The 25,222-nt window shown below is 39.2% G+C and overlaps 1 protein-coding gene across 1 annotated transcript; it reads left to right on the forward strand.

The window, feature by feature from the left end:
- The first annotated feature begins 229 nt into the window (after positions 1–229).
- LOC140192558 (myosin-4-like) lies at positions 230–24,714 on the forward strand. Its single transcript, XM_072250127.1, has 40 exons — positions 230–250; positions 480–521; positions 1,428–1,646; positions 1,820–1,963; positions 4,541–4,697; positions 4,786–4,813; positions 4,905–5,013; positions 5,126–5,218; positions 5,378–5,441; positions 5,544–5,642; positions 5,990–6,093; positions 6,377–6,515; positions 6,880–6,998; positions 7,944–8,093; positions 8,191–8,361; positions 8,470–8,770; positions 8,871–8,938; positions 9,112–9,199; positions 10,322–10,439; positions 10,549–10,672; positions 10,970–11,106; positions 11,206–11,461; positions 11,554–11,796; positions 11,897–12,073; positions 12,165–12,310; positions 12,692–12,782; positions 12,889–13,278; positions 13,387–13,513; positions 14,160–14,278; positions 17,511–17,707; positions 17,818–18,001; positions 18,539–18,704; positions 18,984–19,108; positions 21,152–21,460; positions 21,712–21,915; positions 22,954–23,079; positions 23,194–23,364; positions 23,454–23,558; positions 23,647–23,742; positions 24,562–24,714. Exons 3-40 carry the CDS (start codon positions 1,443–1,445, stop codon positions 24,712–24,714), a joined length of 5,802 nt encoding a protein of 1,933 aa, XP_072106228.1. The 5' UTR covers positions 230–250; positions 480–521; positions 1,428–1,442.
- Positions 24,715–25,222: the final 508 nt, after the last annotated feature.

Genomic DNA, 25,222 nt, shown 5'->3' on the forward strand with positions numbered 1-25,222 from the left:
ATCACGTGTCAGGTTTGTATGTTCAACTTGTATGGACACACAGGAATGATGAATAAATGAATGGTAAAGAATTCCAAATCAAATTACTGACTGTGCTTCTCTAATTATATTCTGATATTAGAATACCAGCTGATGAAATGATCAGGTGTTTGTATACTATATATGGGAACTGAACCTGCTGTGCCGACAAAAAACGGTATATATAAGTTGTGCAGAGAACAGAGAGAACTGCTGGTGTCCAAACATCAGGGTAAGTCTCTCACTAACTTCATCTAATTACAATATTTTTTCCTCTCTCCGATGAAGTAATTGGCAGACAGATTTCATCAAGCTGTTAAACATATGGTATATTCTTCACAACAGAATAATCCAGGAAATTATCAATGAATACCCAACGACGTAAATGTAATCAGCATACTTAAATCAGAGAGAAAGAAAGAGAAGTGAATTTACCCACTGTTTTGTTTTTCTTTTGGTAGAGTTGGCGTACAAGTACAGAATCTTACCGGGGACTGACAAAGGTAATACGTTAAAATCAATCAAGTGTGAACTCCTTTTGTTGAGCATAACGCGAATAAGCAAAGTTCAATTATATGTAGTTATGTTTTGTTGAATTTGTTGTTTCACTTTCAAGCACAGAACGTCTAAGTTAGTGGTAAACACTTCAATCATTCTACCTGAGTTGTTAACCTAAGCCGCAACCGATGCAGCTGTTCTTATCCAGAAGTACTGTGTCGTAGATTAGTTTAATGAAATGTTAATATTTACATACTTTATGCAACTGTGGCAGTTACTAATACTTCCTACAATTCCCAAACCATATGTTTTAATATTAAATTAATTGAAAAAATATTATCACTAGAATCATTTACTTACCACTCTGAACATGCCAAACAAATTAATAGTTCACGATAAAGATGTGCAAACACAAAACTTCCGACTGGTTCCCTCATTTTATTATCCTTGAAGTAACTGTATCTATTATAGTATGAGTTAGAAAAGATTTCTTATGAATAATAGTTTAAGCTGAATGCACAGCCAAAAATTAGATATGGAGGCTTTTTAATAGTCAAGGTAGAAACTGTATTTTAATATGGTCTCAATCAGATCACAAAACGCGATTATTTCAGAGATCTAAATGCATTGAAGGGTAAAGGATACTCATTTAATACAATTCATTTAAATAAGATGTTCATATAATTGTTATAAATGGATTGTACTTTATCAATCACTACGATAGGGAACAAAAATAATCAAAAGAAAATTCAGAAATTCAGAAATAAAGGAGAAAAATTAATGTTTCTCTCTAAATCATAGTTCAGTGTTATGCCGCATTTAAAAAAAAACATTGTTTTCTACAAGCAATGCAAGCAGTATGCTGATATTATGCGAGATTAAGTAATTTAAATGTTCCTTGTATATTCCAGCGATAGACCGAAGCCATGGGGGACTCAGAAATGGCAGTGTTTGGTGCGGCGGCGCCGTTTTTACGGAAGTCGGATAAAGAAAGACTCGAGGCGCAGAACCGACCGTTCGATGCTAAAACCGCCTGCTACATCCCCGATAGCAAAGAATTGTATGTGAAGGCCACGGTCAAGAGCAAGGAGGGTGGCAAAACCACCGTGGAGACAGAAAAAGACAAGAGGGTCAGTTAATGTTAAATTATACCGAAAACTCTTGTTGGCTTAAGATGGCTCAACTTTTCTTAAATACAGCATGGTTGTCCGTGCCTTAAGACATGAGTAGAATTAGGCAGTTTTGCCCATCGAGTCTGTGCCGTTGCCATATTTATTTACATGTACCTGTTGATTCCTTTCAGTCCGTAACCGTTAAAGACGAAGATGTCCTGCCAATGAACCCTCCAAAATTCGATAAAATCGAAGACATGGCTATGCTGACTCATCTGAATGAGGCATCCGTGTTGTTTAACCTCAAAGAGCGTTATGCAGCCTGGATGATCTACGTAAGTACAATATTGTTAGATGATCATAATAACCCAGAGAAGGCGGTCATTCTGTGACACGGCCGTCAAATTAGTTCTATTCTCCATACTTTTTCCCAACTCCCTGCGATATTGTTCTTTACGTTAATGAATCTTTTTTAAAAGTACAGTTGAATGTGATTTCTTCAACTTTCGAATAATGCATTCTCGATGCAAATAAATCCCGGTGCAGAAAGTAATTTAATTAATCGACTCTCGCCACCTCCTACAATTCCAGGTTCTTTAGTAATCTAGCCTCCTGACAACTATTTAATCTTTGCCTATTCTAACATGACTTGGAAACACAAAATAATCTGCAGATGCTGGGGTCAGAGCAACACTCACAACACGCTGGAGGAACTCAGCAGGTGGGACAACATCCGTGGAAAAGATCAGTCGACGTTTCGGGCCGGAACCCTTCGTCAGGACTGAAGAGGGAAGGGGCAGAGGCCCTATGAAGAAGGTGGGGGGAGGGTGGGAAGGAGAAGGCTGGTAGGTTCCAGTTGAAAAAACAGTAATTTTACAAAGGGGTGGGGGAGGGGAGGCAGGGAGGTGATAGGCAGGAAAGATGAAGAAAGAATAGGGGAAAACACAATGGGCAGTAGAAGGAGGTGAAACCATGAGGGAGGTGATAGGCAGAGAGGGGGAGGGAATTACCAGAAGTTGGAGAATTCTATGTTCATACCAAGGGGTTGGAGACTACCTAGATGGTATATGAGGTGTTGCTCCTCCAACCTGAGTTTAGCCTCATCATGGCAGTAGAGGAGGCCATGTATGGGCATACCTGAATGGGAGTAGGAAGCAGAGTTGAAGTGGGTGGCTACCGGGAGATCCTGTCTGTTGTGGCGGTGCTCGACGAAGCGGTCCCTCAATCTGCGTCAGGTTTCACCGATGTAGAGGAGGCCGCACCGGGAGCACCGGATGCAATAGATGACCCCAACAGACTCACAAGTGTTGCCTCACCTGGAAAGACTGTTTGGGGCCCTGAATGGTGGCAAGAGAGGAGATGTAGGGACAGGTGTAGCACTTGCGCTTACAGGGATAAGTGCTGGGTGGAAGATCCGTGGGGAGGGACGTGTGGACCAGGGAGTCGCGGAGGGACCGATCCCTGCGGAAAGCGGAGAGGGGTGGAGAGGGAAAGATGTGCTTAGTGGTGGCGTCCTGCTGAAGATGGCGGAAGTTGTAGAGGAAAATGTGCTGGATCCGGAGGCTGGTAGGTGAGGACAAGGGGAACTCTGTCTCTGTTGTGGTGGCGGGAGGATGGGGTGAGAGCCGAAGTACGGGAAATGGAGGAGATGCGGGTGAAGGCTTCATTGATGACAGCAGAAGGGAAACCACGATCCTTAAAGAAAGAGGACATTTGAGATATCCTGGAACGGAAAACCTCATCCTCGGAGCAGATGCGGCGGAGACGGAGGAACTGGGAATAGGGAATGGCATTTTTGCATGTGGCGGGGTGGGAAGAGGTATAGTTGAGGTATTTATGAGAGTCAATGGGCTTGTAGAAGATGTCAGTGGACAGTCTGTCTCCAGAGATGGAGACCGAGAGATCGAGAAAGGGGAGAGAAGTGTCCGAGATAGACCAAATGAATTTGAGAGCTGAGTGGAAGTTAGAAGTAAAGTCGATGAAATTGACGAGCTCAGCATGGGGGCAGGAAGCAGCACCAATGCAGTCATCTATGTACCGAAGGAAAAGTTGGGGAGCAGTACCAGAATAGGTTTGGAGGTCTAACATAACTCGGTCTCTCCAATTTTTGGTCACATACATATTCATTGAAGTAAACTTACTTGCGCCCTCCGTTGAAAGGAATTTCACAACAAACTACAATAGGTGATTTATAAAGCAAATAAAAAAACGCTGGAGGAACTAGACGAGTCAAGTATCATTTGTGGGGAAAAGTCGACATTTCTGCATTAGGGCTGCGACTTGAAACATCGACTGTTCTTTTGCCTCCACAAATACCGATTGACCCGTAGACCTCCAGCAGTCTTTTTTTTCGTTCAATTCCAAAAACTGCACCTCGTTGGATCTCGTTGATAATAGCGTTTCAGCAAATACGACATTGTTCTTGCTTTATTTACAAAGCCAAGTACTGCATATATTTTGATTTTAGATAAATGCCTTTTTATCACATTTTCTACAACACAGATGGGAAAGATTGAGTAGATCAAGTACACGTTGGCTCCTAGAATAATCCCATTCCTAGTTATTTTACAGTTACATATTCTCCTCTCAAAACACATCAATTTTCCGCGATTCTCTGGACACCCAACTACACCAAGGACCACTTACCTGGAAAATTGCCAACACATACTTGGGCCGTAGAATGAAACTGTAGTATTTAGTGAACCCCATTAAGTCATGTGGAGAATTTTCAAACTCCAGAAACAGCATTCAGGATTATTATTGAACCCTGAGACTGGGACACAATAATGCCATCAGTTATGCCTGCTTCTCTGAGATAACGAAAAGCATTGTTCTTGCAAATTCTTTAAATTTAAGGAAAAATGAAAAAAAAAAGGTTAATCGTTAATTGTAAGTATCTTCTCTGCCTTCAGACCTATTCCGGGTTGTTCTGTGTCACTGTGAACCCCTACAAGTGGTTGCCTGTGTACAATGCTGAGGTCGTGGCTGGCTACAGGGGCAAGAAACGTCAAGAAGCTCCTCCTCACATCTTCTCCATCTCTGATAATGCTTATCAGTTCATGTTGACTGGTAAATAATCCCTTTTGCAGTACTTTATTTGGGCTAAAATCAGAACTATGACACAATTTCATCCATCTTTCGTTTCTTTGTCTTACAGATCGGGAAAACCAGTCGATCTTGATCACGTAAGTGTTGTAGATTCTGGTAGCCTTTTAAAATCACTTTATTATTTGTGACACAGCTGTTGAGTTCTTCACGCTATGCTCTCGTCTTCAGCGGAGAATCCGGTGCTGGCAAGACTGTGAACACGAAACGTGTCATCCAGTACTTTGCATTGGTCGCAGCTGCTGGTGAACCCGGCAAGAAGAAGGAGCCAACTGGCAAGGTACAGTTAAAACTAATTTCACTGACATCGGAAACTTTTCGTTGCTTAGCTGCAATCTCCTTCTTCACTCAATAAATGATCCAACTTCTGATAACCAAAACTATTTTTACAGGGGACCCTGGAGGATCAAATCATCCAGGCCAACCCGCTGTTGGAAGCCTTCGGTAATGCCAAGACTGTGAGAAATGACAATTCGTCTCGCTTTGTAAGTGTCTTCAAACTTTCCGACTGTTACAGCCGTTACACCCCACAATGTAAGATCTATTAACTGTCCAGTTTAACAATAGAAAGGTTTCAATAACACTATATTGTGCATGTTCTCTGACTTTGTTTCACCGCTGACTTGAATATCTTTCACATCAAGGGTAAATTCATCAGAATTCACTTCGGTACCACGGGGAAACTGGCTTCTGCTGACATTGAAACTTGTAAGTGCAGTGGAAACGGAAATGGAAATATTAGTTGTAAATCAAATTGCTATCATGTTGGTCTATTCTATACTAAATCTACATTTACTCATAACTCTCCAGATCTACTGGAAAAATCCAGAGTTACATTCCAGCTGAAAGCTGAAAGGAGTTACCATATTTTCTACCAGATGATGACCAATCACAAACCAGAAATTGTTGGTAAGGTTCAAAGTTTTGGAATGTTGACCTCTTCAGTTTTCCATTTTCTGTTAATATGGGCAAAATATTGCTAACAGATTTCAATACACTACAGTTTGCAATATTAAGTTTCATCTCCGACTTTAAGTGATATTGTAGTGTAACATGTATTTCCTCCTTTCACTGCAATCCATTAGATTTTCATTTGATATCACCTAATTTACAAAACTTCCAAATATTCTCCAGTTGTTTAAACACAACTCAACAAGTTGCTTGAATGGAAGAGACAAAATTGAATGATGTTGTCAGATTACATGCTTTCATTTGGTTAATCACAATTTCACCAACGAAGTATCTGTTTTTGGCAGAGTCTTGTCTCATTACCACCAACCCCTATGACTATCATTTCGTCAGCCAGGGTGAGATCAGTGTTCCCAGTATTGATGATAAAGAAGAATTAGTGGCAACTGATGTGAGTATTTACAACATAGCTTCATTTACTGTATATCTTCTTGACTAGTACATCTTTAGTTGTTCACATTTTTCCAGATACATTTTTTTTGTAATCCATTTTACCAAGCAATAAAGGATTTGAATTGAAGTTGATCCAGAAGATCCAAAAAAAGAGAAAATTGGCAATCATCAAAGTTTATCAGCATTCTCAATTAAAAAATTAAAAACTTTTAATATTTTGAGCTATAACACATTACATGAGTGGTTTCTATTAAATACTAAATCTGTTGTTTGGTGTACAGACTGCCATTGATGTCCTGGGCTTCACCAATGATGAGAAGTGGGGCATCTACAAACTCACTGGAGCAGTAATTCACTTTGGAAACATGAGATTCAAGCAAAAGCAGCGTGAAGAGCAGGCAGAACCCGATGGCACAGAAGGTAACACTTTCAAGAAACTCACAGAATTTTATTATTTACTAAATTCCAAACACATTCCAAATCAAACTTCAATCTGGCTAACATTGAAGTTCTTTCAAAGTCTAAAGAGTAAAGGAAATGAACTTGTGTCGAAGTGATTTGCAGCTTTATACTTGGGAAATATTCTGGAAAGAATTCTTCGTGTTGGTGTGTACAGTATGTTTTTGTTCAGGTAATGCACATCTTAAACCAGAGAACTCATTTTAAATACTAATTGCATACTCAGTATTTTTGCTTAGAGAATTTAGTGATCAGCCACAGTAGTAACATTGATTCATATCTTTAGTATTTCTAACACACTTGATTACTTCTTACTTTGTGTTAGATGCTGACAAAGTTGCCTACTTGACTGGTCTGAACTCAGCAGATTTACTAAAGGCATTGTGCTTTCCACGAGTAAAGGTTGGCAATGAATTTGTGACCAAAGGTCAGACTGTTCAGCAGGTACAGTTATCAAAACTTCAAGTAAGATGTTTGTGTATTTACAATGGATTCTGGTTAATAGGGACACATGGGGACCAATACATTTTGGCCCAAGTAAACAGCTTCCCGATTAGCTGAAGCTTTAAGGAAATAGTTTTAAAAAGTATAAAAAAGACAAACTACCTTTTAACTGAGCGACAAGCTGTGTAATTAAATGAAAAGCAGGTGATTACAACACTAACAATATGACAGTACTATAAAACTGTGTATGTATTAGTATTAGTTCCTTATAGTTTTTGACGGAGTAACTCATCCACTGTATGTTGTTCTGTTCTTTTGATTGACTATAAATGAACAAAATCAGCGTAAACACCTAATGCAGATAATGAACTACCTCCATAAAAGGTTTTGACGATTGCATCCACCAAGTCATCATTTGCATTGTACTATTCAAGACAATTGTGGATAGCTTAAAATTCTTGGTCGTTCCTAACTTGTTAAAGGAGCAAAATAATCTCATTTTCACTGCTGGCTGTTTCAGGCATCAAGCCTGAATGCTTGAAACCGCAGTGAGCACAACAATTCTGAATTACCTTATTGCTTATTTCTCAACAACTACCAGTGACAAATATCGCTCATTTTTGAACACAACCACATGCAACTGAAGCTATTTAAACACTGTTTGGTCTAAGCATGGTTCAGTGTCCAACAACCACAAAACTGCACTTGTTAGAAGCTGTTAGAAATTAATTTGGCAATATTCTCCTGTACCAGTTAAGGAGCATAGTGTCCCAAATAAATAAAGGAAATTCTGGCTACTTTCTCAATTAGTTTTTGTACTTTAAGAGTTATAACAAATTTACAGCTACCCCAATTAAATGATAGCCCAAATAACCAGAATCCACTGTAATTAGAACTGGATATGTAGAAGATTTTTCAAGTATTGATCAAATTATATTCTTTCAGGTGTATAATTCAGTTGGTGCTCTTTCCAAATCCATTTTTGAGAAAATGTTCCTATGGATGGTCATCCGTATTAATCAACAACTGGACACAAAGCAGGCCAGACAGTATTTCATTGGTGTGCTGGATATTGCCGGTTTTGAAATTTTTGATGTAAGAATCAGAAACCTAAACATGGATTTGAATAAGTTTTTAGTTAAGTGACAATTAAATTTTACTAAGTATCCCACGTATCTTTCTATGTGTGCAGTTCAACAGCCTGGAGCAATTATGTATCAACTTCACTAATGAGAAACTGCAACAGTTCTTCAACCACCACATGTTTGTTCTGGAACAAGAGGAGTACAAGAAGGAAGGAATTGAATGGGAATTCATTGACTTTGGTATGGATCTGGCTGCTTGCATTGAACTTATTGAGAAGGTGGGTAATGATGTGTAAGACATTCATGAACGGTCAATATTTATCAAGTGATGATAATCTCTATGCTGATGTAAACACTCACCAAAACAAACATTGGGATTCCCACAGCCTATGGGCATCTTCTCAATCCTTGAAGAGGAGTGTATTGTCCCCAAGGCCACAGACCATACCTTCAAGAATAAACTGTATGATCAGCATCTTGGTAAGTCAAACAACTTCCAGAAGCCCAAACCTGCCAAAGGAAAGGCTGAAGCCCACTTCTCACTGGTCCATTATGCTGGCACTGTTGACTACAATGTTAATGGCTGGCTGGATAAGAACAAGGATCCACTGAATGAAACTGTAACTGGGCTGTTCCAGAAATCATCAATGAAACTCTTGGCTCATCTCTATGCTGCACCTCTCGAAGGTAAAGTTCTGATACAGTCATTAGCAACAATTATTTTGCCAGCATTTCTTCCCTCCCTTTCCTGGTGTTTAGAACAAACAACTATGTCGTGTCTTTACAGGTGAAAGTGGTGCCAAGAAAGGCAAAAAGAAGGGTGGTTCCTTCCAGACAGTATCTGCTCTGTTTAGAGTAAGAATTTTGTTTATTTCAGTCTATATCGAAGCATGTCTCACCATAATTGAATTAACTAAAATACTGATTGAATGTAGAAAGCTAATCAAATGTAGAACAGCTGCATGTGGTTATGCTAAACACCATAAGATAAACTAGGTATTAACATCAGTTTGTTATTCATTTCAAAGGAAAACTTGGGCAAGCTGATGACTAACCTGAGAAGCACACATCCACATTTTGTGCGTTGTATCATTCCCAATGAAACAAAGACACCAGGTGAGTTTATTTCATGTAATGTAAGATATAGCAAAAATCAATACAGGTTGAATACCCCTTATATGAATTTCCAAAATCCAAAGCCTTCGAAATCTGATTTTTTTTTTGAGCACTGACATGACATCACAAATAGAAAATTGCACTGGGAGATCTCTGCCATGTATTGTCAGTGTCAGAGTGAACAAATGCTGCTTAATAGTATGCTGATCTTATCACAACAAACTGAAAATTGAAGGTGATTGTGAATATTTAGCAGGCTGGTTGCAAAAAAATTAAGAAAAGGCACAACATTAAAATTTTAAAGCATCTGCTAATTACTAAAATCTAACACCAGAATAGTCTACAATGCTGATTGTTTTTACACCTTACATAACAGAATTAAATTAAATTTTAAAGGGTCACTGATGACCAAGGCAAAGCTTCGTGTTCTCGTCCTGTCCATGTGTCTCATCCTGTCCATGTGCCTCGCCCAGCCCAGTACTGAGTTCTCTCGTCTTGCCCAGGAGTCTCTCGTTCTGACCTGTAGCCTTGCCTTGTCCTGTCTCCCAAGACCACGTCATGTCTTGCCTAGTTCCGGAGTCTGAGCCCGAGTCAAGCCCCAGGTTCTGGGTCCTTGTCCAGTCTCTGGCACGGAGTCTGAACCCAAGCCTCGAGGAACCCAAATGAGTCTGACAGTATCGTAGGTGGAGACTGGAAGTCTATCATCGTTTGTAGTTGTTCAACACCTCAGTCAGGTATTCTCCTGATGTTACTGTACTGCATTTGTGACCTTGCACACATTACATTTTCATTACATTACTGGTATGTAATAATCTTCACTGTTAAGTGCAATTGTGTAATTAACAAGTGTAAGACAAAGCCTGCTTAAATGTAGCACATAAATTCAGAGTTGGAAATGATGGCGATCCCAAGGTATCTCATTATTTATTCCAAAATCCAAAATCGAAAACACTTAAAGCCCCAAGCATTTTGGACAAGCTGTACTCAACCTGTATTTTTTTTTCCATTCAGAGAAAATAATGCATCTGAAACATGTAATGGTATTTATTTGTTTCTCATTAAATTAAAAAAAGATAAAACCAATCTGTTGTTGTATTTTAATGATCATTTAAAATCCATCAGGTGCTATGGAGAATCAGCTTGTTATACACCAGCTGAGGTGCAATGGTGTGCTGGAAGGTATCAGAATTTGCAGAAAGGGGTTCCCAAGCAGAATCATTTATGGTGACTTCAAGCAAAGGTAAGACATAGCAAAGTCAACATCTTACTTTTCCATGTAAATCAATTCTTCAGTATAATTAATTGAAATGAAAATCAGCTGTAACATGTGTAAAACTCAAATGCAACAGGTACCGAGTTCTAAATGCAAGTGCCATCCCAGAAGGCCAGTTCATTGATAGCAAGAAGGCGTCTGAGAAGTTATTAGGATCTATTGATGTAGATCATACCCAGTACAAGTTTGGGCACACCAAGGTAAAAATGTGGAAACTGCAAGTTTGTTCATGTGAAATACCAAGGTGATGAATTGTAAATATAGTTTTGAATGTAATCTAGGATACCTTTGAATTGATATACCTCTTTAATGTTACTATGGTCTGGATAAGTGGAGCAACTTCAAAACTACTCCACTGGGGTCAGTTCAGAAAAAATATACATCCTAGACTAATTTTCTGATACACTTATGAGCATGAAAACAGATTAAATTTGTCTTTGTAAAATGTGTTGTTTTTTGAGAATTGAACATTAAAATGGTTACTTACTTTGCTTCAGGTGTTCTTCAAGGCTGGTCTCTTGGGTTTACTTGAAGAGATGAGAGATGACAAGTTAGCACAGCTTGTTACCCGTACCCAGGCTATGTGTCGTGGCTTCTTGATGAGAGTTGAATTTAAGAGAATGATGGAAAGAAGGTAAATGTTGCTTTTCAGAGTAGGGTTAATTTGAAATAAACACATTTTAAATCATTAAGGTAAAAATATAATCTCCGTTCATTTTACTCTGTCCTTTAGAGAAGCACTGTATACTCTGCAGTACAACATCCGTGCATTCACAAATGTCAAACACTGGCCATGGATGCAACTGTACTTCAAAATCAAACCTCTTCTGAAGAGTGCTGAAACTGAAAAGGAAATGGCAAATATGAAAGATGAGTTTGAGAAAACTAAGGAAGCACTTGCCAAATCTGAAGCTCGGAGGAAGGAATTAGAAGAGAAAATGGTGGCCCTCGTACAGGAAAAGAATGATCTCCAACTTCAAGTCCAAGCGGTATCTACGTTGACCACCTTTGTATCGTTATGCATGGGTACATGTTACAAAACACATAGCCTGGTATAATTCATTGTATCATTTTATGACAGGAAAGTGAAACTCTGGCAGATGCAGAAGAAAGATGTGAGGGACTGATTAAAAATAAAATTCAGCTGGAGGCTAAATTGAAGGAAGCTAATGAAAGACTGGAAGATGAAGAGGAGATAAATGCTGAGCTAACAGCTAAGAAAAGGAAACTGGAGGATGAGTGTTCAGAACTGAAGAAAGATATTGATGACTTGGAGCTTACTTTGGCAAAAGTTGAAAAAGAGAAACACGCCACTGAAAACAAGGTGATTATGATGACCAATTGGAAAAACACTTAGAAGTTTTCCATGTGTGATGATTGTATGTATTTAAATTACTATAATCATATTTGTTTGCTGAACATAGGTTAAAAATCTCACTGAAGAGATGGCCACTCTTGATGAAAGCATCGCTAAGTTAACAAAGGAAAAGAAAGCCCTCCAGGAAGCCCATCAGCAAACCTTGGATGACCTCCAGGCTGAGGAAGACAAAGTCAACACTCTGACCAAAACAAAGACTAAACTGGAACAGCAAGTTGATGAAGTAGGTATTCAAAATAACAATTATTCACATAACTTTTAGAAATCCTTTCCTTCAATTGAATCTTGATAAAATAGTATTTTGCTTTTAAAAGCTTGAAGGCTCTCTGGAGCAGGAGAAGAAACTCCGTATGGATCTTGAGCGTTCTAAGAGAAAGCTTGAAGGTGACTTGAAGCTGTCACAAGAAGTAGTAATGGATTTGGAAAATGACAAGCAACAACTGGATGAGAAACTAAAGAAGTCAGTATTTAACTTCTGAGCAAAATTGATCTTTGTTCCAATCCGTTGCTTAAATGACCATGATTAGCATATCGAACTTGCTAATCAAAACATAGGCCCTTTAGTCAAAGATTTTGTATTACTTTGAGGATGTATATCCCAAAATATCTGTGGTAGAATTCAAAGACAGAATTCCTGTCATTATCTAAAACACTGAACATTCTTGTAGTAAGTAACAATGTACTAATGGGAAGTTAAGACTTATTTAAGTATGAATTATTTATCACACAATTATTGCCTCAGTATGTCAGAGAAAATATTAAAAAAACTGAATTTGCTAATATTACAGAACTTCATTAACAGATTAGTTTAATTTGTATCTTTTACTCTTTCTATCGAAAGGAAAGAGTTTGAAATCAGCCAGCTTCAAAGCAAAGTTGAAGATGAGCAGGCAATGGCTTCCCAACTGCAGAAAAAGATTAAAGAATTACAGGTGATGTATATGTCTAGTGAATTTATCAATGGCATTCAGTAAAGGTCATATGTTTGAATTGAAGTTACTGGTTCCTCAATTATAATCAATGCATGTTTATCTTAAGGCCCGTATTGAGGAGCTTGAGGAAGAAATTGAAGCTGAACGTGCTGCTCGTGCTAAGACTGAGAAACTGAGAGCTGATCTTTCTCGGGAACTTGAAGAGATCAGTGAGCGACTGGAAGAAGCTGGTGGGGCAACTGCAGCTCAGATTGAAATGAACAAGAAACGAGAGGCAGAATTTCAGAAAATGCGCCGTGACCTGGAAGAATCTACCCTCCAGCATGAAGCCACAGCTGCTGCTCTTCGCAAGAAGCAGGCTGACAGTGTTGCAGAACTTGGGGAACAAATCGATAATCTACAACGTGTGAAACAGAAACTCGAGAAGGAAAAGAGTGAGCTGAAGATGGAAACTGATGACCTTGCCAGCAACATGGAGTCAGTGTCCAAAGCTAAGGTATAGTGACAGAGGGCACTAACTACTACACATGCAGAATTAATTTTAACTCATAAACTGCGTACAGATTGTCTTGCATCTTTTCAAAACTGATTGTTCTGGTTTTAGGCAAACCTTGAGAAATTAGCCAGGACACTGGAGGACCAGGTCAGTGAAATGAAGACCAAACATGATGAACATCAACGTTTGATCAACGACTTATCAGCTCAGAAAGCACGTTTTGCAACAGAAAATGGTATTGATCAGTTCTATGTTGATAATGTAATTCTTGTGACCCTGTAAAAATTTTAGAAAGCATAAAATAAAATTCATAGACAAGCTAGAAGGCAAAGTTTGATAGAGACCCAAATTAACTCAGCCAGTTCAGGTTGGGTTAGACCTTGCGGATCAGGCTCAGCACTTAACCCACGTCAGGATTATTTCCATTGCATATACTCACCACCCTATGCATGAAAAAGTTGCCTAAATTCCCTTCTAAGTCTTCCCATTGCACCCAAAACCCATGTTAGTTTTGGACTTCCTTACCCTGGGGAAAAGGCTGTTACCAGTTACAGTACCTTGTGTATGCCACTTACCTAGCTGAGTTGGATTTTAACTTTATATCTGAGCAGACCTATAGTCTGCATCCCTTCCACATCCTGGAAAGGACACAAATCCCTATGTGATGCGACTGACTCTCTCAGATCAGACTTTCTCACACTAGAACATAACATCTCTGACTAGTACTTGCTACAAATCAATTATTTACATGCTGAATGGTTTCTGCATAATCATACAGGAAGTACTCTGCAATGTTGATATAATTTTCAAAGGTATGTTTAAGGTCAGAGAAATAGATACAATATACATCCTGAAATACTTAAACTATTTCTGATTTTCAGGGGAACTGACCCGCCAGGTGGAGGAGAAAGAGGCCTTAGTATCTCAGTTGACAAGAGGGAAACAAGGATATACCCAGCAGATTGAGGAACTCAAAAGACAGCTGGAAGAAGAAACAAAGGTACCAATATAATTACTATACATCTTCAATATTAGTTTAACAAGAAAATTCATACAAAAAAAAAGAATGGGGCATACCTTGCTGGGGAATGCTGGCAATTCTGTAGTGTATCTCAAACATTTAACCTCATAATTACCAGAAAGTTCATGATGTCCATATTTGTAGAAAGGAAGAATCCCAGTCATTTGAGTAGTGACCTCCAGTCTTGTTTGAGAAAGAACATTCTATAACTTTTTAATATTACTACAATTCTTAATTATTCCAACTATTTAAAAGTATGCAAGTAATTTCCTCAGATTTTACACCTTCAAAAACTTTTAATAGTATTCAAGTACGACAAAAATACGATGATAAATTGGAGGAGCAGAATCAAGCCATTTAGCCCATCGAGTATGCGCTGCCATTTCGTCATGGCTATTCCATTTCGTTTCAACCTCATTCTCCTGCCCTCTCTGCAGAACGTTTTACACACTGACTAATTAAGAACCTATCAATGTCTGCCTTAAATACACCCAATGACTTGGTCCCCACAGCTGCCTGTGGCAATGAATACCACATATTCACCATGCTCTGATTAAAGAAATCTCTCCTCATCTGTTCTAAACAGACATCCTTCTATTCTGAGGCTGTGCCCTCTGATCTTAGACACCCCGACCACAGGAAACATCCTTCCCAAATCCACTCCATCTAGGCTTTTCAACATTTGATACGTTTCAATGAGACTCCCCCTCATTCTTCTCAATTTCAGTAAGGTCCAGAGCCATCAACTGCTCCTTCTACGATAAGCCTTTCAATCCCGAAATCATTCTTGTTTCTCTGTGTAGAACTTCCTGTGAACCCTCTCTAGTATCAGTATATTCTTAGATAAAGTGCCAAAAACTGTTCACAATACTCCAAATGTGGTCTGACCAATGACTAATAAAGTCACAGCATTGCATTCTTGTTTTTAAATTCTAGTCCTCTTGAAATGAATGCTAACATTGCATTTGCCTTCCTCACCTTCAGGGAATTCTGCACAGGTACTCCCAAGTCCCTTTGTGCCTCAGATTTTTGTATTTTCTCCGTATTTAGAAATGAGTCTATACTTTTATTCCTTCTACCAAAGTGCATAACCATATACTTCCTGACACTGTATTCCATCTGCCACTCCGTTGTTCATTCTCCTAATCTGTGTAATTCCTTCTGCAACCTCACTACTTCCTCAACACCAGCTGCTCCTTCACCTCTCTTTGTATCATCTGCAAACTTGGCCACAAAGCAAACAATTCCAGCATCCAATTCATTGACATACAACGCAGGAAGTAGCACCCCAAACAATGATCCTGAGGAACACCACTAGTCACCAGCAGCCAATCAAAAAGGGCTCCCTTTATTCCCACTCATTGCCTCCTGACAATCAGCCAATGCTCTACCAAGCTAGTATCTTTCCTGTAATACCATGGGCGCTTATCTTGTTAAGCAGCCTCAAGTGTGGCACCTTGTAAAAGGCCTTCTAAAAATCCAAGTACACAGAATCCACCAATTCTCCTTTGTCTATCCTGCTTGTTATTTCCTCAAAGAATTTCAACAGAATTGTCAGGCAAGGTTTTCCCTTAAGAAAACCATGCTGACTTTGGCCTATTTTGTAATGTGCCACCAAGTACCCTGAAACCACCTCCTTAACAATTGACTCCAGTATCATCCCAACCACAGAGATCAGGCGAACCATCTTATAATTTCTCTTCTTGAAGAGGGAGTGACATTTGCAATTTTCCAGTCCTCTGGAACCATGCCAGATTAGTGAATCTTGAAAGATCATTCCCAATGCCTTCACAATCCCTTCAGCCACCTCTTTCAGAATCCTGGGGTGTAGTTCATTAGTTACTGATGACTTATTTATTTTCAGCTCTTTCAGCTTCCTAAGCAACTTCTACTGAGTAATAACAACAGCACTCACTTCCGCCCCCTGACCCACTCAAACTTCTGGCATTCTGCTAGTATCTCCTGCCATGAAGACCAATGCAACATACTTACTCTGTTCCTTTGCCATTTCCTTGTCTCCTATTATGACCTCTCCAGTGTCATTTTCCAGTGGTCCAGTATCAGCTCTTGCCTGTTTTACTCTTTAAATATCTGAAAAAAAAAAACCTTTGGTATCTTATTGGCTAGCTTACCTTCTTATTTCATTTTTTCCCCCATAGCTTTTTTCAGTTGATTTTTGTTGGGTTTAAAAGTTTCCAAATCCTCTAACTTCCCACTAATTCTTGCCCTATTATATGCCCTCTTTTGCTCTTATGTTGTCTTTGTCTTCCCTTGCCAGCCATGGTTGCAGAATACTACTTCTCCTTTGGGATGTATCGATCCTGTGCCTTCTGAATTGCTCCCAGAAACTCCAGACATTGATGTTCTGCCATCATCCCTGCTAGTGTACCCTTCCAATCAACTTTGGCGAACTCCTCTCTCATGCCACTAAAATTCCCTTTACATTACTATAACACTAATACATCTGCCTTTAGTTTCTCCCTCTCATATTGCTGCGTGAATTCTCTCATATCATGATTGCTCTCTCCAAGGGCTCCTTTACTTTAAACTCCCTAATCAAATTTGGTTCATTACACAACATCCAATCCAGAATATCTGAACCCCTAGTGTGTTCAGCCACATGTTGCTCTAAAAAGCCATCTTATAGGCATTCTACAAATTCTCTCTCTTGGGATCCAGCACCAACCTGATTTTCCCAACCTATCTGCATATTGAAATCCGACATGACTAATGTAACCTCGCCCTTTTGACACGTTTTTTCTACCTCCCATTGCCCACATCCTGGTTACTGTTTAGAGGCCTGTATATAACTCCCATCAAAGTATTTTTACCATCGCAATTTCCTTACCAACAAAAATTCTACATCTCTCGATCCTATGCCCTACATCACTTTCTAAGGAAAGTTCATGGAAAGTCAGGAAGAGTGGGGACATGGCAATGTCATCTGTTAGCTTCTTTTCTCACCCTTAATTGTTTCATAGGCAGGACTCATCTTAATAGAATTTGTCCCAATTTGGAACATTTCAACAAAGTTATGTTGCTAGAACAAAAGAAATATCTGTGCCATCATATTTCTGGATTTTTTTTTATAAACCAAATTGCTATTTTACCTTTGAAAGAGTATTTCTATTCATCATAAGTTATCCAGGTTCAGTAATTCACTAAGAATCAGAGGTACTGGCTGTTTCATCATTTAACACAATGATTTCAGGCTAAGGGTGCTCTGGCACATGGTCTGCAATCTGCCCGCCATGACTGTGATCTCCTCCGTGAACAATATGAAGAGGAAGTGGAGGCAAAGGCTGAGCTCCAACGTGGAATGTCCAAGGCCAACAGCGAAGTGGCTCAGTGGAGAACGAAATATGAAACTGATGCAATTCAGCGCACAGAGGAACTGGAAGAAGCCAAGTATGTAATAAGAAGTAACCTGGGTTCTCCCACCACATTCTGTCAATGATTATTTGTGTGCTTCACTTCCTGGGAGAAAATGTTGTTACGCCGGTTCTCTTACTTTTCAGGAAAAAACTTGCTCAACGCCTGCAGGATGCAGAAGAGCACATTGAAGCTGTGAACTCCAAATGTGCTTCATTGGAAAAGACGAAGCAGAGATTGCAGGGTGAAGTGGAAGATCTGATGGTAGATTTAGAGAGGGCAAACTCAGCAGCAGCAGCTCTAGACAAGAAACAAAAGAACTTTGACAAAGTAAGTGCAGAATTTTTCCACTATGTTGCTGTTTCTGTCATTCTAACATGTTGATATTCAAGAATTTCACCGTCAGAGTGTCTCTACAGTGGCTGCATCACTCTATATTCAGACTAGATCTGATGTTAAATGAAGGGGTTTAACCACTTACACACGGCATTCACTTTCAAACATTTATGAATGCTAGCTCAAAATTTCTATGACAAAATGGATAGAGTTTCACTAAATGAACCTGCAAGCAATCTGGAGAAAGAAACAGTTGAATGGTTAAAGTAATTAATTATTTCAAGTTTAAAGTGCACCGTGACCCTATCGAATGTGCAGGGCTATTTAAACTCAGAAATGATGCTCTTTAGTTCTATAATTGCACTATTTTGTCCTTACAAAATATGGAGTATTGAATTGCATTGTAGCTATTCAAACACACAATTAAGAATTTTTTGGTTAATGCAGGAATACATCAGGACTATAATTGTAGTGCAGAATACAATTCCTGTTTTACAACTACAGAACAACTTTTGCTACTATACTGTATAGATTCTGGCAGACTGGAAACAAAAGCATGAGGAAACCCATGCTGAGCTGGAAGCTGCTCAGAAGGAATCACGGGGTCTAAGTACTGAGATCTTCAAGATGAAGAATGCATATGAGGAGTCTCTGGAGCAACTGGAAACTCTTAAACGAGAGAACAAGAATCTACAACGTAAGTGCAAAACTTTGCCTGTCACGTAAATGTTTTAAATTGTTGAACTTACTGAACCACTGGAAATTAAGACTACCTGGTCTAGATTTAACTAAAACTGCCTGCATAATGGAACAGTGAAACAGACAGCAATTATTTCGTGCTGAAATCCTGACGCTGTGAAGGACTGTTCAGACATCCTGATAGCACCATCCTTATTGCTTCAAAATCTACTTGAAATTAAATCTCAGTTTTAACCAGCAAAATAGACCTAATTTGAAATTCATTTCCATAAAATAGAGGAGATTTCTGATCTGACTGAGCAACTGGGTGAAAGTGGAAAGGCTCTCCATGAGATGGAAAAGGCAAAGAAGACAGCTGAACAGGAAAAGAGTGAAATTCAGTCTGCATTGGAGGAGGCAGAGGTAAAATATATTTAATTATACTGAACCTTAGACCAAATGGTCCAGCAGGTTTGTCACACCGGCTGAATGCATGAAGAGTTTTCACATCTATATAGACTTAAAAGGGCTAAATTCAAAAGGAACAGGCTAAACAGTAAAAGATGATTACTCTTCTCAAAGAACAGGCTCCTTACCTTGGAATAAACAGCAAGATTTAAATTAATCCTTTATAGCAAATTGTTAAGAGTTTACAGTTAGACTTTAAGGCAGACCTTATTAACAGAAGAGAGTGGATTGAAGGGCTCCTAGAAAAGTAAATGCTGAAATTATTTAGTCGGCCAACCAGCATCAGCTGAAATGGAACTGGTTTATTTTGGAAATTCATCACCTGTTAGTAATGCTATAAATTATATATCATGAAATTAATTTCATAGGTACTGCACACTGGATGAGAATTTCTAGGCACACTGTAGCTGGAGAACATTGAAGCACAGCTTCAGAAAGAAAGCATGTCCCCTTAGAAAAGAGATGAGGAGGAATTTCTTTAGCTGAAGAGTGGTGAATCTGCGGAATTTATTGCCACAGACAGCCACAAGGGCCAAGACACTGGATATGTTTAAAGCAAGGTTGATTTAGATTCTTGATTAGTATGTTGCACGGGGCGACTGAGGAGAACCCAAGGGCAGGACACCGGCACGTCAACTGAGTTGGGGATGCTGGCGTAGACGTGAACATAGAACAGCAAACCGGAGGAATCTTGACGAGGAGAAAGTATATACAGGGACTATCTTGAAACTAGAGCAGAACTTGGAACTAAACTTAGAACTAACGGTTTTAAGCGGACAAGAGAATGAGGTATCACACAAGAATAAACCAACAAACTGGAAACCTGTGATAGAGAAGCCATCATACTTTTTTTACAGTCTCTGATGAAAACGAGGTGTACTATAATTAGGTAAACTAGCAGCAATTGGAAATCTAATGGCTGAAATCAGGGCATAATAAAGGAGAAAGGAGCATTAAAGGGGAACAGCCAAATGGAACAATGACATAGTAAGGGTATCAACGGTTAGGAGGAGAATGGTGTTGAGAGAGATTAGTAAATAAGCAATGATTGAATGGTGGAGCAGACTCAATGTGCTGAATGGCCTAATTCAGCACCTATGCCCTATGGCCTACATGCATTTTAGGTACAAGGCCTTTCATTAGAAAGCGGTTATGAACTATAACATGATCTGCTTTAAAACTCCGATGCATGCACTTTTATTTTGTATATTCCCAGAAGGATGCCAACATTAAGTTACCAACCCCAGTTTACAAGATCAAGATGTAATGGGGTTTTAAACAGCTTGTTTGGCTTATAAGTAATAAACAGATATTAAAAAATGTTTTCTTCTGTGGTCACTGAGATACTTGGTGTGGCAAATATCCATTTAAACCACTAAGCTGTTCATCTCTGCCGGCCCCACAACCACCATGCTCCTATAATTCTGACATTTTGCTCATTATCAGTTTTAATCACACCACCACTGAGGTACCCCCCAACTACAATTCCCCCTTCCTCTTTTAAGCATATGCTTAAATCCTATCTCTTTCTATACACTTGTGCCATGATATCAACTTAATGAATTTACACCTCACATAATTCTTCCCTAGGAGATAGGAATAAACATAGGTCACACACAAGATAAAACAAACTCTTATACCTCATCAGTCATTTGTAAATAGAAAAATGAAAATAGATTGAAAGCATCCCCAAGAATGAGGTTCAAGAAAATTGCATTAGCTAATTTTCCAAATAGACTTGATGGGAGCAAAACATCTCTCACTTGGAGACTTCTGCAATTCAGCATTCTACAATCTGCTCTGGTTCTAATAATTTTTGAAAGTGTAGGATGACAAAATCTGTAGAGTTGTTAAATTGATCACTGTGCATGAAATAATTTTATAATGTAGTATTCCAGAAAGATACGTGAATTCAATGCATCGTATCAAAGCAAGTCAAAGCAACCTTTATGATAACAATGTGTGGACATACTCAAATTCACTTGACCCCTCTTGTAGGCCTCTCTGGAACATGAGGAGAGCAAGATCCTCCGTATTCAGCTGGAACTGAACCAAGTGAAATCTGAAGTTGACAGGAAGATTGCAGAGAAAGATGAGGAGATTGATCAGGTGAAGAGGAACCATCAGAGAGTTGTGGACATGATGCAAAGTGCTTTGGAGGCTGAAGTCAGGAGCAGAAATGATGCTCTTAGAATCAAGAAGAAAATGGAGGGCGATCTAAATGAAATGGAGATTCAGCTGGGACACGCCAATCGTCAGGCCTCAGAAACTCAGAAACATCTCAGAAACTTGCAGGGTCAATTAAAGGTTTGTATGATGGGGGAATTAATTCCTTGTTTACATTTAATTGGTACTTAGCTCCAAATATTATGCAATTATCTATCATCATAAAATGTGGTATTTACATAATTAAGTTTTGCTAATAATACTTTGCTTGCAATTTGAAATTTTAAGCAAATACAAACTTTTCATTGAATTTTAAATTTACATGAATACAATGTGAATATGAAGAATTTATTGTAATATCTGATAACAAAGGAATCCTGCTTTCTAAACAGGACACACAGTTACAGCTGGATGATGCTTGCAGAAGTCAAGAAGACTTGAAAGAGCAGTTAGCCATGGTGGAACGCAGAAGTGGTTTGCAACAGGCTGAGATTGAAGAAATGAGAGCAGCTCTGGAACAGACAGACAGATCTCGCAAAATTGCTGAGCAAGAGCTGGTTGATGTCAGTGAGAGGGTTACACTGCTGCACACTCAGGTTTGTCTCCCCTCACTTTGAATCCAATGCGCATGCAGATCCTGCTATATACCGGCATGGTGCTAAGGTTACAAACTAAAATTGCTCAGAAGTGGAAAAGCTTCAGGATGAACTTAACAGCAGAATCTTATTGTTATTTTTAGTTAATTGTCCTGTCCAGCAGCCTACCTGGCTTATGAGAAAGTCCTCTGTTGATAGTCATAGTCATAGTCATACTTTATTGATCCCGGGGGAAATTGGTTTTTGTTACAGTTGCACCATAAATAATTAAATAGTAATAAAACCATAAATAGTTAAATAGTAATATGTAAATTATGCCAGGAAATAAGTCCAGGACCAGCCTACTGGCTCAGGGTGTCTGACCCTCCAAGGGAGGAGTTGTGAAGTTTGATGGCCACAGGCAGGAATGACTTCCTATGATGCTCTGTGTTGCATCTCGGTGCAATGAGTCTCTGGCTGAATGTACTCCTGTGCCCAACCAGTACATTATGTAGTGGACGGGAGACATTGTTCAAGATGGCATGCAACTTGGACAGCATCCTCGTTTCAGACACCACTGTCAGAGAGTCCAGATCCATCCCCACAACATCACTGGCCTTACGAATGAGTTTGTTGATTCTGTTGGTGTCTGCTACCCTCAGCCTGCTGCCCCAGCACACAATAGCAAACATGATCGCACTGGCCACCACAGACTCGTAGAACATCCTCAGCATCGTCCGGCAGATGTTAGTAGGCTATAGTTTGCTGGGCACGTTCACTGAAATGTTTTCAGTTTCTGGGAATCATGCAATACATACCCAATACAGTATTGGAAACTAATTTAATAATAAGTATCTAAATCTCTCCACAGCATGACATCAAATATCCCTTCCATAGAACCATTGGCAGCAATATAGGTGTTCAGATGATGATTGATGATGCACTCTCTATTTTGTTTTCACATAGTTATTGCAACAATGTTCCACCCACCTGCACTGTGGTTTGATATTAACATTGGTTATCCCACAAAACTTTTTCAAAAATTGTCTTTTTCTGCAGAACACAAGCCTCATCAATACAAAGAAGAAGCTGGATGCTGACCTGAACCACCTTCAGTCTGAAATGGAAGAAACTATCCAGGAGTCAAGAAATGCTGAAGAGAAAGCCAAGAAGGCTATCACTGATGTAAATCGGAAGTTTTTTTAAATATAAATACTGATTCTTATTTTAACTATCTTATTGGTATAATTTAGATTTTGAGCTTGAATAATGATTTGTCCAATTGCCTCATATTGCAAGGCTGCCATGATGGCTGAAGAGCTGAAGAAGGAACAGGACACCAGTGCTCACCTGGAGAGAATGAAGAAGAACCTTGAGCAGACAGTGAAGGATCTGCAGCATCGCCTGGATGAGGCTGAGCAACTGGCATTGAAAGGAGGAAAGAAGCAGCTCCAGAAACTGGAGGCTAGGGTAAACAATGAGGTTATTTTAGTGTTACACATACTGAAACCTTAGGAAACGAACAGATATTAACAAATCTCATTTGCTGGCTGGTTTAGGTACGTGAGCTGGAAAATGAGCTGGAAGCTGAGCAGAAACGCGGTGCTGATGCCATTAAAGGTGTACGCAAGTACGAGAGAAGAGTCAAGGAACTGACATATCAGGTACTGCAAGGGAGTAAGTAGGAGGAGCATAAACTGTGGGATATAGTAATATTTACTACACAAATTTTGGTTCTTTCATGATTTTCAGTCAGAGGAAGAGAGAAAGAATGTCCTGAGACTACAGGACTTGGTTGACAAGCTGCAGCTGAAGGTTAAGGCCTACAAGAGACAATGTGAGGAGTCTGTAAGTAATTCTCGTTCAAATTGCTTTGTCGAAAAGTTTATGAGTTTTTATCATACACAAATTTAAATATTCAGACCTGTTACAGTTATGTGTGTCAATCTCCAATACTTTATGACCTTAAAGCAGAAACGACAAGCCCCTTTGATCCCCACAGCCTTTAACTTTCTGCAATTTAGTAAATAATTTCATTTCTTAATCTGATGTGGATGACCTGGAAATTGCCTAAAACCCATTTATCACACTTGTCAATTTGTAATTAACACTTCTTTCAACACTGCCTATGGCAGTGCACATCACTGTGTCCGTGGAAGATTAGTATATTTGACTTGCTCTACTTTTTTTGAAATATAGTGGTTAATTGTAGCCTCAACACAAATCCTTGCAAAGTGTCACAAGGGAAAATCCTAATAATAAATATATACTCATTATCTCTGTTCTTAGCCACTGCCAAATAAGATAAAATTATAACAGGAAGGATTCCAATTCGATAGAGGACATCAGCAAATGCTTTAAGATATAGTAAAACAATTTTGGTCTGTCTATGCTGTCTTTAAATTCAATATGTACATGCAAAAGATCAAATATACTAAGCAGTCCAATTTCCAGTCTTCACACACAATGCATACATAAGTCACTGGGATACAATAAGTTTCAGCTGTATGACCATTCCTATTTAAAGTGCCCACTGTTCTGATGAAATAACGGAAATTGGCAATAATGCTATTAAAATTTATAGGCGTGTCAAGTGATTGTTTATATTTTCCTATCACCAGTGTTTCAGCCTGCAATCTAATGATGTCTCATACTATATTCCTATAGGAGGAACAAGCCAACACGCACCTGTCCAAGTTCAGAAAGGTGCAGCATGAACTGGAGGAAGCCGAGGAACGTGCTGACATTGCAGAGTCTCAAGTCAACAAACTCAGAACTAAAACCCGGGAGATTTCTATAAAGGTATTGTGGCTCAAGTAACTTTAACTATAAGATCATGAGACACAGGAGCAGAATTAGGCCATTTGGCCCATTCAATCATGGCTGCTCCTGGCTCAACCCTGATTTCCGGTCTTCTCCCTGTCACCCTTGATGCCATGTCCAATCAAGAACCTATCAATCTCTGCCTTATATACACCCAGCAACCTGGCCTCCACAGCTGCATGTGGCAACAAATTCACCACCCTTTTGTTAAAGAAGTTTCTCTGCATCTGAGTTTTGAAAGGGCGCTGTGCTCTGTTGTCCTTGACTCTCCCACAATGGAAAAATCCTGTCCACATCTGCTCCGCCTTTCCACATTTGAAAGGTTTCAATGAGATCTCCACCACCACCACCACCCCCCGCAATCCTTCTGAATTCCAGCGAGTACAAACATCCCTCATATGATAACCCTTTCATTCCTGGAATCACTAATTATAGTGGTAATTAATTAAACTTTACATATACTTTTGTTTGTAATAATCATATACTGTAAACATAACTAAAAAAC

Source organism: Mobula birostris, unplaced genomic scaffold, assembly GCF_030028105.1.
Source record: "Mobula birostris isolate sMobBir1 unplaced genomic scaffold, sMobBir1.hap1 scaffold_1659, whole genome shotgun sequence".
Lineage (NCBI taxonomy): Eukaryota > Metazoa > Chordata > Chondrichthyes > Myliobatiformes > Myliobatidae > Mobula > Mobula birostris.

Bases quoted from the DNA above. Each gene is read 5' to 3' on its own strand.
- LOC140192558 (XM_072250127.1), top strand. From the start codon at position 1,443: ATGGGGGACTCAGAAATGGCAGTGTTTGGTGCGGCGGCGCCGTTTTTA. The intron at 5,442-5,543 runs GTAAGTGCAGTG...ATAACTCTCCAG, and splicing joins TTCTGCTGACATTGAAACTT to ATCTACTGGAAAAATCCAGA. The intron at 5,643-5,989 runs GTAAGGTTCAAA...TGTTTTTGGCAG, and splicing joins TCACAAACCAGAAATTGTTG to AGTCTTGTCTCATTACCACC.